The 17,946-nt window shown below is 44.7% G+C and overlaps 1 protein-coding gene across 2 annotated transcripts in view; it reads right to left on the bottom strand.

Annotated features, from left to right (window-relative positions):
* Positions 1 to 17,946, bottom strand: part of Mov10l1 (Mov10 like RISC complex RNA helicase 1) — a 92,523-nt gene that overhangs the window by 36,121 nt on the left and 38,456 nt on the right. For both annotated transcript variants that reach the window (XM_029564365.1, XM_029564366.1), the window contains 3 exons: positions 16,485 to 16,576; positions 4,318 to 4,376; positions 3,777 to 3,874 (listed from right to left, as the gene is read on the bottom strand). In XM_029564365.1, coding sequence (XP_029420225.1) covers positions 3,777 to 3,874; positions 4,318 to 4,376; positions 16,485 to 16,576 — 249 coding nt within the window. The remainder of the gene's footprint in view (positions 1 to 3,776; positions 3,875 to 4,317; positions 4,377 to 16,484; positions 16,577 to 17,946) is intronic.

The following is a 17,946-nucleotide window of genomic DNA, read 5'->3' as shown; positions in this document are numbered from 1 at the left end:
GCATATAGGTTTTTAAAGTATTCCCTTATAATGTTCTGTATCTTTCTGGTGTCTGTTGTGATGTTTCCCCTTTCATTCCTGATTTTGTTGATTTGGAGGTGCTCTTTCTTTCTTTTGTTTAACTGGGCTAGCGGTCTGTCAATCTTGTTTATCTTTTTTTAGATCCAGCTCTTGGAGTTGTTTCCTCATATGTGGATCCTAGAACCAAATCCTGATAAATGAATATGTATCCAGACATAACTACAGGAACCAGGATAATGGAAAGGAACCAGGGAGGTAAAGGAAAAGAAAGAACCTGAAAGAGAAGAACAGTAGGAAACAGGCCTTAATAAGGGAGATATGGATAAAAATTGGGTTAATTTAAGGAGGGGAGAGGGAAGGGTATACAAGGAACCGAGGGGATAAGGGGGAAAGAAGGAGCTCAAGAGAGATGGGACCATAGGAGAAGGGTACTATTAAGAGAGAAAGGGGGGAAATGGGAGTACCTTGATTGGGGAAACCATGATGGAGGGGTTAGACAATTCGAGAGATAAATAATGTCTAGCTAGTTTTAAAAACCAGAGGGAGGCCGGGCGTGGTGGCGCACGCCTTTAATCCTAGCACTTAGGAGGCAGAGGCAGGTGGATCTCTGTGAGTTCAAGGTCAGCCTGGGCTACATAGTGAGTTCCAGGACAGCTGGGGCTACAGGGAGACCCTGTCTCAAAAAGACCAAAAAAAAATTGTTTAGCCGGGTGTGGTGGTGCATGCCTTTAATCCCAGCACTTGGGAGGCAGAGGCAGGTGGATCTTTGTGAGTTCAAGGCCAGCCTGATCTACATAGTGAGTTCCAGAACAGCTGGGGCTACAAGGAGACCCTGTCTCAAAAAAGACAAAAAAAAAAAAACAAACCCCAAACCCAGAGGGAACCATATTAGTCAAACAACCTAGTGACAAATTATACATACCAGATCGAGAAATATATGTCTAGGCAAGGTTTATCTGAGAACAACTGGTCTTTGCCCAAGATTTATCTACATGACACACAGTAATTAAAAGTACCAGACTGGTGGAACTAAACTTCTTGGATGTTTAACAGACATACTTTGAGGCCTATACTAATTTGGTCAGACAGTTTTTGCTCCTTGCCCTCCTAGGTCAACTAATTCCAGGGGATTATGAGCATCTCTCAAAATGTCCTGTAATTGTGGCGGGTCACCTGTCCTCTTGATCAAGGAGGCCGTGGAGACCTCATGAGATGGACCTGAACTGGCACCCAGTCTACAAAGAGGAGGGTCAACACAGAGGAATCATTTCTTCCATGCTTCCAAGCAAAGTCAGCCATGGTTAAGCAGGACCTTTGACTTATCTCCACATAGGCGGAAGTAGTAAAAGAAAGGAGCCAGGGGCTCAAATGACCTTAAGAGTAAAAATAAATTGGTTTATCTGGGCCAAATGTATGGTCTTAAATACCCAAAAGGAAAGTATAACCAAAGATTAAAGGGGCCAATATAATTTTTTAAGAGGCCATATGTATAGGTAAAGGCTATGTAACAAGCAACAATGCTAGTTAGGAGATACCTTCTTTTGAGTTCTTGGCCAGGGTGGTCCAAGGGACTCCCAGATAGTAACCCAGCATAGAACTGGGAAAATGAACAGCAGACCCCAATCTTTAAAGGAATATTGACAACTGATTGCTGCTAGATGAGGAACAGCTGACCTTCCTAAAACAAAGCCCTCTAGATAGGCTGACTAGATTCACCAGATGGACAAGTAGTGGGGAATGGCTGGGGGTGCCGACAACACAGTGGACAGTAGCAGGGATGACAGAGTATAAGGGCTCTAGTGTGTGGGGGGAGCTATGGGAGGGTGCCATCTGGGAAGTGGGTATATAGATGAATAAGATGGTTTGGGATGTTCTGTGTTTTTGATAAACCAACAAATTTAAAAAAATGAATTATATTTGAGGAGGAAGCATAAAAACTTAGGTCATGTTAATTAGTAGAGGTAACAAACATTACCACTGAAATCTACCTGATGCCTTTATAGACATACACAGGTGCCAAGGATCCGAGTGCAATGGATTATGACTATTAGGGTTCCAAACAGCAGCAGCTTCTCCCCTCCCCAACAGGGACCTATGGACTTTTGGAGCCTGAAAAAGGGAACTGAGCTGACAAGCACCTTGGCCTTTGAAGTCAAGGGAAACAAACTCTGCTGAGAAGCAGCCTGCCTTTCCTCTGATCTCCAAAGACAAGCAGATTCTACTTGTTAACCAGAGATTTTAGAAGCTGTTTAACACAGCAGCTTTTCCCTTATCTTAAGAGGGAAAAAGTAAACACTTCCAGACCCAGATCCTGCCTGGCAGACTGAACAGAGCCAGGTTTACAAGCCCTGCTTTTCCTGCTTCCCCCTGCTTGATTTTTCCCCAAAACTTCTCCCCCCTTCTGCACCCTGAAGCCCCCATATTTAAGTCCCAGCTCACAACCCGTGGGCTGACATCTTTCCCTTCCCCAAGGGAAACATGTCCTGTGCGAAATAAAGCTGTATCCCGCTGAGAGTTCTATCTGTACCTCGGTGCCTCCTCCATTTGCTCGCTCTCCACCCCAAACTTTTACCTATCAAATGGTGCCGAAACGACTAGTAATAATCAGATACATACAGATTAGAGACACATGTGCCAACATCACAGCGTTGTTAGCAAAAACAATGTGTCTTTCTGTAAGAAACAGTATATTTTAAAATGAAATGGAGATCTGTTTTAAAGGTTAAAAACTCACTCAATCTTATAGGGTACAGGACTTAAACTGAGTTCAATATTGTATAACTGTATTAATTCAACTGTGAACCTAGAAACTTTTATAGCCACTTTTGAAAGAGATGTATCTTTGCTCTGGAAACTGTTTTTGAGTATGTTAAAGCTGTAATGAAATGCTTCTTCTAAAAAATAAAAAGAATATATAAGAAACAAAACAAAACAAAACAAAAAAAACAGTAACTTTGCCAGCATGATGGCTCACACTTTTAATTCCAGCACTTGGGAAGCAGAGACAAGTGGATTTCTGTGAGATAGAGGCCAGCCTGATCTACAAAGTGAGACTCTTGTCTCAAAATCAAAACAAACAAAAACACTCCCTAAACAAAGAACGAATACTTTTATTCAAAAAATATGCTGAGACTAGCATAGTACCTGGCTCAGAACAGGTACTACATTACCATTTATAGAATGACTGGATTGTAGAGGTATAGAGATAAAGTGTCTTTGTAATACTGACAGATTACAAATGCAGATGAAGTTTTGGGTCTGTGTCCTCCCAGACATTCTCTATATACACAGTCACACAGATGTACCTGCCTAGGTCTATATAAAAAGCATACCATTTTCTCTTTCTTTTTTTTTTTTGACAAGATCTCATTAAGTAGTGCTGGGTGGCCTGGAACTCTCTATGTAGATCAGGCTGACCTCAAACTCACAGAGATCCACCTGTCTCTGCCTCCTGAGTGCTGGGATCAAAGATATGTGTCACCATACCCAGTCTCAAAGCCCAAGGTTTTAAAAATAAAACAGGATCATTCAAACACCTGTATCTTGAGTCTTCCTTGTTTATAGGATCCTGGACCCATATATAACTGTATATAAATTTACACTAAATGTACCTTATGAATACTTTAGTTTTATTTTAACTGAGACTTTGGATCATTTGTGAATGACATTCCTCTAACACTCCCAGTGAGAGCTAATACATCTGGAAGTGAATTAATATTATCCATTTAAATATATCAAAGTAATCAAAGCACTACCTTGGTGATGGACTGTCCTTCACTTTTGGTGTCCTGTGTAAGGCTCCAACTTGTTGTCACCTGTGGAGACTGTAAAATGATTTCTTCTGGGAACAATACTTTAAAAAAAGAAAAGGTGAAAGGTCATATATTGTTTAAAAATACAAACGGAGGCAATCTAAGTATTTGTGACTGACTCTAAGATAGTCCGTATGTTGCTCTATTTCTTTTGGAGCACCCTTTTCTAATTTTAGCATTACATCTATACTGCATATTCTTTTCAGTGAGTCATTACTTATCTCTGTATAAGAACAAAAATGAATTACATTACGAGGAGCAGTGCAATGCAGAGAGCATTTGTTTTAAATTATTTAAGTGTGCTATTTTTACACAGTCAGAATAGTGAAAAAGCACAAACTTCCCGAGAGGAAAGTAAACACATGTGGCTGTCACATAGTTTTTTAATTCTATCATATGACTGAAGAGAGGTGTACACACAATTTTACATGAAACCTGTAAAAATACTCTAGGAAGATGCAATGCTACAATTCTACAAAGGTACCTTTTACACCTAAGTGGATAACTTGTTCAAGTGCATAGTGACACCGTCTGCTTGTGGTCCTGCCAGAGAGAAAACAAAATAATCAGCCTTTAGTTTAGAACTCATAAAAATCTGATTAAATAAATGGTGTAATATGAATGTTCCCTCCAAACTCCAAAACTTCGGTCACATTTTTTGTGTACTGGTGATGGAACCCAGGACACAATGAAACCTAGCTGCCCGTGACAGCTTTGGAAAGTGGGAAGTTTAGAGATGAGTAGGCCATGAGGACAACACCATTTCTGTGGGAATAGCTTTATTATAAAGTGAATTCAAATTCAGCAAGCTGGCTTTCTCTCATCCCGTCCTCTTCCCTCTCCAGTGTTCTCTTGCCATGTTATAATGTAGCAAGAAGGGGCTCAACAGATGTCTCAAAAGCCTTTTGAACCAACTGTAAGAAATCAATTTCTTTTCTTTGTCAATTATTCAGTCTGTGTTGTCTGTCATAGCAAAAGAAAGCAGGTGAAGACACTAAACTTTCAGCTGTCATACCAACTCAACCTTCACAAAATGCTGTGGTAGACGCCATGGGAACTTCAACTATATACATCTAAACACAACACTGGGACACTAGGAGTTATACAAAGGTTTAATCAGAGACTGCTGAGGTGTCAGGACAACAGGGATTCCTTTCTTTCTGGGAACAATTATGCCATAAACTGGATAAATGGAGCAGTGTGGTGGTGCACACCCTTGACCCCAGCACTTAAGAAAAAGGGGCAGGGGAATCTCTGTGAGATACAGGCCAGCCTGGTCTGCACAGTGAGTTCTAGGCCAACTGGAGCTACAGGGAGACTCTGTCTCAAAAAACAAAAAAACCAACTAAAAAACAAAACAAAACAAAAAAAAGAAACAAAAAAAAGTGGCTAAACAGAAAAAAAATACAGCCTGTGAAATGTGAGGAAAATATTAGTGTTACTGTGTCAAGAGAAAAATAATTTTGTTGCAAGGATGTGTTCCTTTGAAATGTGCTGAAAATAACCTAAAATAAGACTAAAAATAAAAGCCCATCAATTTTTCTTTTTTGAGACAGGGTCTCTCTGAAGCCCCAGCTGACTGAACTCATTATGGAGACCAGGCTGGCCTCGATCTCACAGAGATCCACCTGCCTCTGCTTCCCAAGTGCTGGGATTAAAGGCATGTGCATCACCATGCAGCTATAAAAAGCCCATCTTTTAAAGGAACAGGATGACCAAAACTCCAAAGCACAAATGAAGAAGTTTATCTGTTCAGTGGACAATGTCTCCAACAAGCAGAGCACAAGAACAGACTCACACCTTCTTAGACTCTTAGGACATATTTCTTGAAAACTCAGATGTGTGTGTGTGTGTGTGTGTGTGTGTGTGTGTGTGACAACATGGCTACCTGACCACTCCCTTTTATCACAAGGTGTAGTATAGGATGGATGCTAAAGGTCACTATCAGGATCTATCTATGGTTCAGAAAGGGGGGAGGGTCTACACTCTGTTAGGTTTCTCTGAGGTGCACTGAACAGCCCCCCCTTGCCCCACCTTGTAAAATAGTTGCCTGGGATACAATAAATCCCACCTAAAGAATAACAGCTGAGAAAGAATCACCCCAGGACTTGGAAAAATTAAAAAGATAGAAAATTATGGGGAAAAAAAAAATTAAACAGATGCTGTGTGTTGCAGGACACAGACAATGCACAAGAATTCCAAAGGGGGATGGAAACAAGGGTCATACAAAAACACCTTTTCTAGGTGTGAGCTATTGTGAATGATGCAATAATACAAAAGATGTCAATTGTTTGACACCTTTGGTCAAGATAAAAGAATCTTGGGGCTGGAGAGATGGCCGAGCGGTTAAAAGTGCTTATTACTCTTGTAAAGGACCAGAGTTTAGTTCACGGCACCCTCATAACTGCCTGTAACTCCAGTTCCAGGGGATCCAATGCCCTCTTCTGGCCTCTGCAGACACTTACATGCTTGTGCACGTGCATGTGCACGCATACACGCATGCATGCGCACGCGCACACACACACACACACACGCACACAAAATCTTGGGTCTGGAGAGACCGCTCAAAGGTTAGGAGCACATACTGCTCTTGCTTCTACAGGACCCAAGTTTAGTTCTCAGCACCCATGTTGGGTGGCTCACAACCAACTGTGACTCCAGCTCCAAGGGGGATCCAACGCCTGGCTCCACAGGCACCTTCACTTACGTGCGCATACCTACAAACATGTATACATATAAATTAAATCCTTAAAATAAAAAATCTTTAAAAAGAAAAAAAGAATCTCTGTTGCTTCACTGAAAACTAAATGACTATCAACCAGAGACTGGTAAAGTAACTAAGAATTAGATTCATCTAGCACCATATGCCCAAGGTAGAAAAAGTCCTGGGGCTGGAGTGATGCCTCAGTGGTTAAGAGCACTGGCTGTTCTTGCAGAAGACCGGGGTTCAAATTCCAGCACCCACATGGTGACTAACAGCTTCCTGTAATTCCAGTTCCAGGGGCTCTGATGCCTTCTTTTGGCCTTCGTGGGCACTGCACAATACAGGTGCACTTACACATGCAGGCATAACACTCATACACATAAGAAATCAAAAAAAGAAAAAGAAAGTCCTGCCATGTGGGGGCCCGAGGCCAGGGGCAAGGCAAGAAGGCGCCTAGAGGAAACAGCTGGGGCATGACCAGACTTGTTTGGCGCCTAGAGGAAGTGGCTGGGGTGCGGCCAGACTTGTTTTGAAGAATCGCTGATTGGCTCTTGCAATTTCCGTGAATATTGGCAGCACGTGATCACTTCATGAATGCTATGCTGTGCTATGGAGAGGAGACTGCATGCTCAAGTTGACCTTTAACATGATTGGACTCTTGGTTGGGGAGGGGATTTTCCTTTGTGGTTTTTGCCTTCATAAGCCCTGTAACACCTGCAATAAACGAGTTTCTGCTTGACTGGCTCCCTGTCGCGTCTGATTGTCTCCCGGGGAGGCTGCGGGTAACAGGCAGACAGCTCACCTCCCTTTCCCCGGCTCCTGTGTCGGGGCAGGATCCCCGACATCTGGCACCCAACGTGGGGCTCGAAGCCCACTTGGACCCGCTATGGGAGCCGATCACTGGGGCTAATTGGGTGAGTACCAAGGGAAGTGAGGCCCCAAGAGATGGGTAATGCAACCAGCAAAAGTGAGGACCCAGCGCTCATGGTGCTGAGACAAATGTTGAGATGTGGGGGGTTAGAACAATCTGATTCCTCGTCAAAGAAGGTCTGGGAGGCCGCCCTGCATCTCGCTCCTGGCTGCCCACTGGCTTGCAAGGCAGAGATCAATAGAGGGGAGGAACCACCCTTGAGGTTTTACCCCGTGATCTCAGCCCTTAAGTCATGTTTTCAACCCGATCCGACCCCTGGGCATACCAGCCTTTGCCAGGTGGATAAGGTCGTAAGGGAAGATCAATGGGTCGCGTTTGATGAGGAGAGAGCCCAACGATTGAAAGTGAAACCAAAGCATATATATGGAGAGATCTAGAAAGGGGGGGTGACGAGAATGGGGGAGAAAAAGGGGGGACCCTGGGCAGTTGGGGTGAATATGAGGGAGCAGAGCTCTCCGCTCTCATGGGACTGGTCCAGGCTTTCCCTGTGAACATCAACCCTGGACCCCAGCGCCTGGCTGCCTGGTACCCTTGGGAGGCTAAAGATCTTAAAGAATTAAAGAAGGCAGTGGCCAAGGACGGCCCCGGGTCCCCCTGGGTCAACACCCTTCTCCAGGGCTTGGTATATCAACCCTGTACGGCCAAAGACTGGATGGATCTAGCCAAGGCAGTCCTCCCCAGCCCCTTGTTTATTAAATGGGCAGCACTATACTGAGAGGAATGTTGGGTCCAGGCGGAAAATAACCGTGCTGCCAACCCTCCTGTTCCTATCACTTTCAGCATGCTGACAGGGACTACGGATGCCTTTGCCACGGGCGCCCAGCAGGCAGCACTTCCGCCACCATATACGGAACAGGTCAGGGCTCTTGGCCTCAAGGCCTGGCATAAGTTAGATATAGGCCCTATGGAGCCGCCCATATTGGGGATCCATCGAAGCTCAGGGGAACCATTACATGAGTTTGTAGATAGGGTTGAAAAGAGTCTAAGGAGAAAGTTTCCCCCTGGGCCGCTCAGAGAACAGTTCATTAAAATGCTACTATGGGATGGTATGAACGCCGACCATAAGGTCACCTGTGCAGGGTTAAAGGACCATTTCATGAACAGCTGGATCGTGGCCTCAAAGGACATAGGGACCAAAACAAAGGTGACCGAGGCTATGGCTGCGGTCCTCAAGACACAGAGGCTCTAGCTACAGCCTTTAGAGAAGCCCTCATAGGCCTTGGGCTGCAGGATAGGCGCCCCAGGGCTGAGGACTGATGTTTTGGGTGCAGCCAGCCTGGGCACCTAAAGAGAGACTGCCACAAGGGAAAGCCCCTCTCAAGGTGGAGGGGGACAAGCCCAGGGCCCCATGACCAGGCTGCCGCAAGGGGTTTCATTGGAAAAAGGACTGCCGTTCCAGGTATGATGTGGAGGGCAAGCCTTTAAACTAGGTTTGGGGCAACCCCCAGCCCCGTCACCAAAAGGGGGAGGGCTCACAGGCCCTGGAGGGCCCACCGCCCACTGGATGGTTCCTATCATCCCGGGGCTCCGCCCTAAGACATCTTGATGGGCAGAGGTTCTGGGGCATTATTGACACTGGGGCAGATAGGACCATCCTGGGGAAGGAAGAAGTCCCCAGAAGGTGGCCCCTTGAGCCCGGCCCACAGGTGGTGGGTGTCGGCAGCACCATGCCATCATGGGAGCTTAAGAACTGGCTTTGCTGGCAGGACCCAGATGGTACTAAGGGGGAGATCAGACCTTTGGTGGCTGAGGGGCTTTCCTACAACCTCTTCGGGAGAGACCTCGGGGGGGGGGCGGATGTTTTTGTGACTACGGACAATAGGGAGTTTATTGAGGGGCTCCTCGATGATGAGGAAATGAACAGGGTTAGACAACCCCTTGACTGCCTCTCAAACTACAGGGGGGGGAGGAGTCCGAATCTCCCCGGGTCCACCCCCGATCCTAGGGGCCGCTGTTCCTCAAGTTCCCGCAATCCGGTTTGGGTGGAACAGTGGCCCTTACCCGAGACAAAGCTCCAGGCTTTGAGGCATATTATACAGGAACAACTTATGCTGGGGCATATCCGCCCCTCCATGAGCCCTTGGAACACCTGTTTTTGTCATAAAAAAGTCATCTGGCCAATGGAGGATGCTACAGGACCTCCGCAAGGTCAACGCCAGAATGACCCTGGAGGGAGTCCCCTTGAGGGGTCTTCCCTGGATACCCGCTATCCCCTCAGATCTATTTCTCGTAGTTATAGATATCAAAGACCGCTTTTTCTCTATCCCCCTGCAACCCCAAGATTGTGAGAAGTTCGCCTTCTCTGTGCCTTCTGTCAACTTTAGCACGCCTGATGAAAGGTACGAATGGACAGTCTTGTCCCAAGGCATGGCCAATAGCCCAGCTTTCTGTCAGAGCTTCGTAAGGGCTCTCTTGAGCCCAACAGAGTCTTTGACACATGCTACTGTATATGCCTACGTGGACGATATAATTTTGGGGGCACCAAATCTCTACCAATTGCAGGAATTATATGAGGTCACCCAAAAATGCCTCCAGGCAGGAGGGCTTCAAGTGTCCTCGGACAAAATACAGACTGTCACCCCCTTTAAGATTCTGGGGACTATAATGTCCATGGAAGGGGTAAGTCCCCTGAAGCCACAACTGACTATTAAACCTAATATGACACTGACGGAACTTCAAAAACTATTGGGGGAGATCAATTGGCTACGATCCTGGATGCCCGTCTCTACTGGGACACTGGAGCCCCTGTTCTAATTGTTGGTAGGCAAACAGCCATCAGAGCTAATCCATCTGTACCCGCAACACCTAGACATTTTACAGGGGGTCCAGGAGGCCCTGGACCAAGCCCACCTGGCCTGCTATATGCCTGGAAAGGACCTCAAACTATGGGTGCTCCCCGGTGAGGCCCTGATGACATCCGTCCTCACACAAGGGGGTAGGCCCCTCCAGTGGGTGCATACCTCCCTAGGGGGCACTCCATGGGTGTATACACCCATGGACCCGTTGGCTGACCTAATTGAGAAAGGACGGGATACAGCCCTGAGACATTATGGCATTGACCCCCACAAGATTATTATCCCTTATTGGCTAAAGGACTTTGAATGGCTCTGCAGAAACAACAGTCATTGAATGGCCATAGCCTTGGAGGGCTTTCTGGGAAAGTTGGACTGTGATTATGGCCCTCACAAATGGGTAACCTCCTTTTGAACCCTCCACTGGGGGGACCCCAGGCTTTTTGTCAAAAACCCTCTGACGGAGGCATATAATGTGTTTACTGATGGAGGAAAATTCGGAGCCGCTGTAGTAATTTACCCGGTGGTAGGAACAGAACCAAAAACATACGTTCACACTTGCGAGGGCTCTGCTCAATTTAAAGAACTCATGGCCACTGCCCTAGCCTTGTCCAAAGTAGATGACCCCATGAACTTGTTCTCTGACAGCCTATATGTAGTCAACCTTCTCCCGGGATTATTAAATTCTCATATTCAGCTAGATGACAACCCTATTACCCCCCTAATGATCCAGGTTCGAACACTGTTAACAGAAAGAAGGGCCCCCATTTTCTTACAGCACCTTAGGGGCCACCAAGGACTGCCTGGGTTCCTCTCCCAGGGCAATGGAGAGGCAGACAAAATGGCTTCTACCCATATCCTATCAGCAGGCCTGGAGAAAGCTCAACAACTGCATAGTCATACCCATGTAAATTGGTGGGAACTCCATAAGAGGTTCCCTCAAGTCCCTATCGAAGACCTAAGAAAAACTGTACATAACTGTAAGTCTTGTCAACCCTTCTACAGGTGCCATCCCTCCAACAACCAGGGCTAAACCCTAGGGGGCTGAAACCTAACTCTCTTTGGCAGACAGATGTCACACATTATGTTCCTTTTGGAAAAGTCAAGTATGTTTTCGTGTCTATTGACACGTTCTCACATGCCTGTTGGGCTACTGCCCATAGAGGAGAAAAGTCTAGACATGCTCAGTCTCACTTCCTCCAGTGCTTCGCTACGCTGGGATTACCTCAAAGGATTAAAACTGACAATGGACCATGCTTCATAAGTAAAAGCTTACAGGACTTCTTCTCTTTGTGGGGAATCCACCATAACATGAGGATCCCCTATAACCCCCAGGGCCAAGCTATCATAGAACATAACCTAAAGACCCAACTACAAAAATGAAAAGGGGGAGTAAGCCCCCACCAACAGCTAGGTTTGGCCTTATTTACCATCAATATCCTCAATTTTCAAAAAGGTCAATTGGAATCTCAACTCCAAAAACACTGGGGGCATCAGGAGCAAAGACCAGAGGTATGGGTCAGATGGAGGGATCCAGTAATGGGACAATGGCAAGGACCCGACCCGCTCCTTACTATGGGCAGGGGGTTTGGATGTGTCTTTCCCATGGATGAACCCCAACCCATCTAGGTACCTACAAGGAATCTAAAGATGCAGGAATAACCCTGTCCCAAAAGTAAGAGCCCTTTGAGGAGGATTTCTATGCCTTACAGGATGGAGTATTTTGGATGGAAAGCTTTCATTGCCGTGCTCGCCACTGCTGCCCTGGCCATCATCATCTTTATCGTTACCATCATTATTCAAGATCTAATCAATAGATGGCTGACCAAAATCTGTCAATAATGGTACTCCTTTTCCTGCTAGCCATCTGTCAGATAAAAGCCGAGGACCTCTGGGCCTTGGTCCGTTCCCCGCCTATACTCTTGCCCTTCCCTTAAAGTGAAGAGCTGGCAATTACCAAAGACATGGCTTGTGACCCTTACTTTAGGTCACTTTGTCTCACCCCTTACAGAGTTCAAAATGTCACTAAATTGTGCCTACAACTCGTAGACTATATTCACGGCCACTGGAACCAACAATTTCTTAATTATTCCATATTGCTGACCAATTAGATTATTGCTCTAAATTATACCTGGGCCCCGTTCCTATCGATGGACTCCTCCTTTTTTAGTAAGGTATTGGGAGCATGTTTCTAATGCTTGTGCTAGCTTTTGTTCTCCTCAGGTGTCTCTGCTCGGTTATCAGAAGACAAAGACAGACAAAGAAAGTCCTGGTCGAACTTGCCCTGGCCACCCAATCCCCCTCGGGCCCCTCCTCAAGATAAATTCAGGCATGGATGCTTGAGCTAGCCTGAGGGCCCAAGTTGTTTTGCTCCCTTATGGGATAGACCCCTGACATGTAAATGCGTGGCTAATCCCAATGACAGGTAAGACCCTCCCAGACTGATGAACCTAAGACAGGGGCCATGAGGGCAATCATGGTTACCCAAGGATGGGCAACTTCAGCACCTGAGGAGAGGCGACCTAAGACAGGGAGGACATAGCAGCAGAGGGGAAAGGGGATGGTGCTCCCCGTCCCCGGGGCTATCCTTGAGGAACCTCACTTTTAAAACAAGACAGGGGGAGAGATGCGGGGGCCTGAGGCCAGGGGCGAGGCAAGAAGGCACCTAGAGGAAATGGCTGGGGCATGACCAGACTTGTTTGGTGCCTAGAGGAAGTGGCTGGGGCGCGGCCAAACTTGTTTTGAAGAATCACTAATTGGCTCCTGTCATTTCTGTGCATCTTGGCAGTGCGTAATCACTTCATGAATGCTATGCTGTGCTATGGAGAGGAGACTGCATGCTCAAGTTGACCTTTAACATGATTGGACTCTTGGTTGGGGAGGGAATTTTCCTTTGTGGTTTTTGCCTTCATAAGCCCTGTAACGCCTGCAATAAATGAGTTCCTGCTTGACTGACTCTCTGTCACGTCTGATTGTCTCCCAGCGAGGCTGCGGGTAACAGGTGGACAGCTTACCTCCCTTTCCCTGGCTCCTGTGTTGGGGCAGGATCCCTGACACTGCCAGGCATGATAGCATATACAGAGGCAGGTAGATCTCTGTGAGATCAAGACCAGCCTAGTCTACATAGTGAGTTCCAGGCCAGCCACAGAGAAAGGGAGACACTGTCTTTAAAAAAAAAGAACACAGAACCCAAAGTAAATAATAAAGATCAGCAGAAATCAATGTAACAGGGAACAGATCAGTAATGCCACGCCAGTCAAGTCGTAAGTGCAGTTCTTGACAAGGTCATTAAAATAACACACTTCTAGACATGATGAGAGCGAAGAAAGAGAAGGCACAAACCACTACCATTTGGAATAAGAAATGTGAATGTGGGACTGGAGAGATGGCTCAGTGATTAAGAGCACTGGCTGCTTTCCCAGAGGATCCCGGTTCGATTCCCAGCACCCACATTGACAGCCATAACCATCTGTAACTCCAGTTCCAGGGGATCAAACATCTTCTGGCCTCTTCAGGCATTACATGACATGGGTGCACTTACATATATGCAGGAAAAATACACACATAAAATAAATTTTAAAAATGTGAACTCTAACTAGAGAGATTGCACAGGTATTAAAAAGTATAATATGAAAATCCATGAAAATAAATTAGAGAACTTGAAGTGTACAGAGCCCTTAAAATATACAGACTACCAAGGCTTAATCAATAAGAACCTAAGAAGTGGGCCAGTGAGATGGCTCAGTGGACAATGGCTCTTGCCACCCAAGTCTGATGACCTGAGTTTATTCAATTCCTAGAAACCATGTAAAGGTGTGTTATGGTTTGAATGAGGAATGTCGTCCCATAAGTTTCAAGTATTTGAACACTCTGTCCCCAGTTGGTGGCACTGTTTTGGGATGTTTGGGAGGTGTGGCCTTGCTGGAGGAAGCATGTCACTGGGGGTGGGCTTTCAGAGTTCACAGTCTTTCCCCGTTTGAGTCTGAGTCTTTCTGCTTCTTGTGCCTGCTTGAAGATGTGAGTGCTCAGCTTTCTGCAGCTGACTCCTGCCAAGCCTTCCCCAACATGATGGACTCTTTCCTTTGAAACCAAAAGTCAAATAAACTCTTCCTTTTATACACTGCCTTAGTCATGGTGCTTTGTGTTTTAGCATCAATAATGTATCTAATACAAAGTAGAAAGAAATTATTCCACAGAGTTTTCCTTTGAGACTCCATGTGTGCTATGGCACACATGCCCACACACATACCATGCAAAGGCACATAGCATACATATGCACAACCCCCCAATACAAATAAATAAAAAAACCTAATAATATGATTTTTTTCTAGTACATCAATGGAATACATAGTTTAAAAGTGTCCCACAAAGAAAACTCCAGGGCCTCAGGGGTGAACTCTTTCAAATCTAAGGAAGAAACAATATTCATTCTACACAAAATCTGCCAGAATGTGCAAGAGGAGGGAATGCTGTGGACGAGTATAAAGGCAAAGCTTAATATACATTAGTAAAGAAGGTAACTGTCTGAGAATCCCCAACAGAAAATCCACATAATTTCAATACATACAGCAAAAGTATTTGACATAAAGAGCATCTATTCTTGATTAATAATTCTCAGTAAATTAGTAATCTACCTTGCTAACCTGGCAAAAGGATTCGACAAAGCCTTTCCCATGTCACTTCGGACACTTTGCCATAGGCAGGAATAAGGCAAGCTGTCTTTCCTCATCACTTCTATTCAGGCTATCACAACTATTTCAGACGTCTTCCCATGCATTAAGGCAAGGAAAATATAAAACACAGCCAGCCAAGAAAGGAAGAAGTAAAATTATATTTAATGTATGACTGTACATAAAAGACTTGAGTTTAGCAAGCTTGAAGGATGTAAGATAAATATATAGAAATCAATTGCTTTTTTAAGTACTAAGAGCAAGTGATTGAAAATTAAATTTATAATTATTTGTTCACAACAGTATTAAAAATGTTTTGGGAGCAACAAATCTGCCAAAGACATGCAAAAATCTACAAACTAAAAAGTACAAAATATTGCTAACAGAAACTGAGTATGTAAATAAATGAAAAGATACACATTTTCAATGGCTAGAATATAGTATCATTACAATGCAAATTTTCCTTAAATTGACCTATCAGTGTAATTCCAGTCAAAGTCCCATCAGGCTTTTTGTAGAAACTGACAAGATGGGGCTGGCTAGAATGGCTCACCAGTTAAGAGCACCGATTGCTCTTGCAGAGGACCCAGGTTCGATTCCCAGCACCCACATGGCAGCTACGAACCATCCTTAACTCCAATGCCAGGGGAACCCAAAGCCCTCTTCTCACCTCCGTGGCATTGCACGACATGGGTGCAATCACATACATGCATGCAATACACTCATACACATAAAATAAAAATAATAAATAAAGCTGGGCATGGTGGCGCACACCTTTAGTCCCAACACTTACCTGGTCTACATAGTGAATTCCAGGCCATCTGGGGCTACAGGGAGACCTTGTGTCAAAAAGACCAAAAAAAAAATAATAAAATAAATAAATAAATAAATAAATAAATAAATAAATAAATGTATTAAAAAAGTACACCTCCTGGAAAACACAAGTTATTCCTTTTATCAAGTTTAAAAGAATTAAAAGCAATGGATCTATTTTCCTCTATGTGTATGTGTGCATATATAGACATAAAAAACTTCTTAAAAAAGGGAGCAATGCCCATAGTACCAGCTACTTAGTGGGTTGAGGTAGGTGGACTGAGTTTGAGGTCTTACATAGACTATATAGTGAGACACGACTCCCTCCCCCACAAAAAAGTAAGAGAAAGATAAACATAATATTCTAGTTTATGGTTGGGATGGTAATTTAGTGGAAGAAGGGAAGGGGTAGCTAGATTACAGGTATAGTGTAGGTAAACAAATGGCTAAGACAAAGGACCTGGTAAACTGATGATGAGAGAAGACATGGGCCAAGGGTTCAGTATATAAGTGCCAAAAATAAATGAACACACAAATGCATGGACCTTAATATCGCAAAAAAGTTGATACTAAAACTATATCCTGGGCATGTACGAGTGGTACAAGGACTGTCCACAAAGCACAGAAATGGTAAATATGCCATCTCCTATACCACCATGGATACTTCAGCTGATTCATTCAAGGACAGACCATCTGATGAGGATGAGGAAACATTTTTATTAGAATTTATTGAAGCCTTACCTATTGTATGTAAACTCCACATCCAGAGGTTCAAAGTTGTACATTTGTTCAAATCCTGGATTAAGTTTAAGAGTTACATCTTCTTCATGAATCTGAAAAATAAATGGGTAATTTAATTTCCAGATACCAGATGTGAGTTCCTGGAACAATCTTACATCTGTATCTGGCAACACACCATGAAAAATGTATTTTACAGATCTGAGCCAAAATTTGGTAAGTATCTGAACAACTAATTCAGAGAGTTAATTATTGTGGTATTAAGGTATACAAGCAGGAGGCACTGGCAATGTCTCCATTTATACCAGCAACATTTAACTAGCTTCTCCCTGTGCCAAACACACTGTGAATACGGAGTATAAGTCTTCCAAGTCAGAAAAGTGATCCTGAGGAGTTAAGGCCTCCACAGAAAGTTCATTCCAGGATTTTCCTTTTTAGTAGTACTGGGAAATAAAGTTAGATCCTGAATAAAATAACTCCTCATACTTTTTCCTGAGTAGGAAAGAAAGAAAAACCTCAGAGGACATACAAGAGGAGAAACAGGAAGGCAAACAATCTGTAAAAGGAACCTAAACATCCTCAGGTGAAGAGGAGCGCTGACACAGGTGGCTTCTTGAAGCCCAGGCCTGACTCTGGTGCAAGGTCAGAAGCTACAACTAGAGCGAACCCTGAGACCGTGGGCAGGACATAAATGCACAAACATTGACCACTATGAGCCCTGGTGTCAGAGTGCTCTCATTCCTAGCAGATGCTGCCACAGCCATTTATCAGGACAGCCACCCAGCAGAGGCTCCTGAGGTACTGAAAAAAGTGAAAGGGAACCCATAACCCAAGGTCACTAATCACACCCAGAAACAAGGCACTGTATTAGTCACTTTTCTGTTGCTGTGATAGAAGCACTGACCAAAGCAACTTACAGAAAGAAGAATTTATTTGAGCTCACGGTTCCAGGGGAATTACAGTCTGTCTTGCTGGGGAGGCATGGTGGCAGAGGTGGCTGGAGCAGGAGCAGCAGAAGCTAATCTCTCACATCTTCAAGCAGGCACAGGAAGCAAGAGAGCGACTGGAGAGCAACTGGCAAGGCTTAAGAACTCTCTAAGCCCACCCCCAGTGCCATGCCTCTTCTAGGATAGCCATACCTTCTAAGACCTCCCAAAACAGCATCACCATCTGGGGACAAAATGTCCAAATACTTGGAGCCTATGGGGGACATTTTCATTCAAACCACCACAGCCACTAAGAATGAGAAGGCTACAAACCCTCACCAGCATAGGACACTGTACACTGACTTGACCATTTATATAGAAAGCTTTGTAAGAAGCAGGGCATGGTGGTGCATGCCTTTAATCCCAGCACTCAGCAGGCAGAGACAGACGGATCTCTGTGACTTCTAGGCCATCTTGGTCTACATAGCAAGTTCTAGGCTAGCCAAAGCTACGCAGCAAGATGAAGACAAGACAAAGAA

The sequence above is a fragment of the Nannospalax galili genome, unplaced genomic scaffold (genome assembly GCF_000622305.1).
Source record: "Nannospalax galili isolate Female #2095 unplaced genomic scaffold, S.galili_v1.0 scaffold237, whole genome shotgun sequence".
NCBI lineage: Eukaryota > Metazoa > Chordata > Mammalia > Rodentia > Spalacidae > Nannospalax > Nannospalax galili.
Note: the sequence above shows the minus strand (reverse complement) of the source record. Positions and strands in the feature narration are given on the sequence as shown.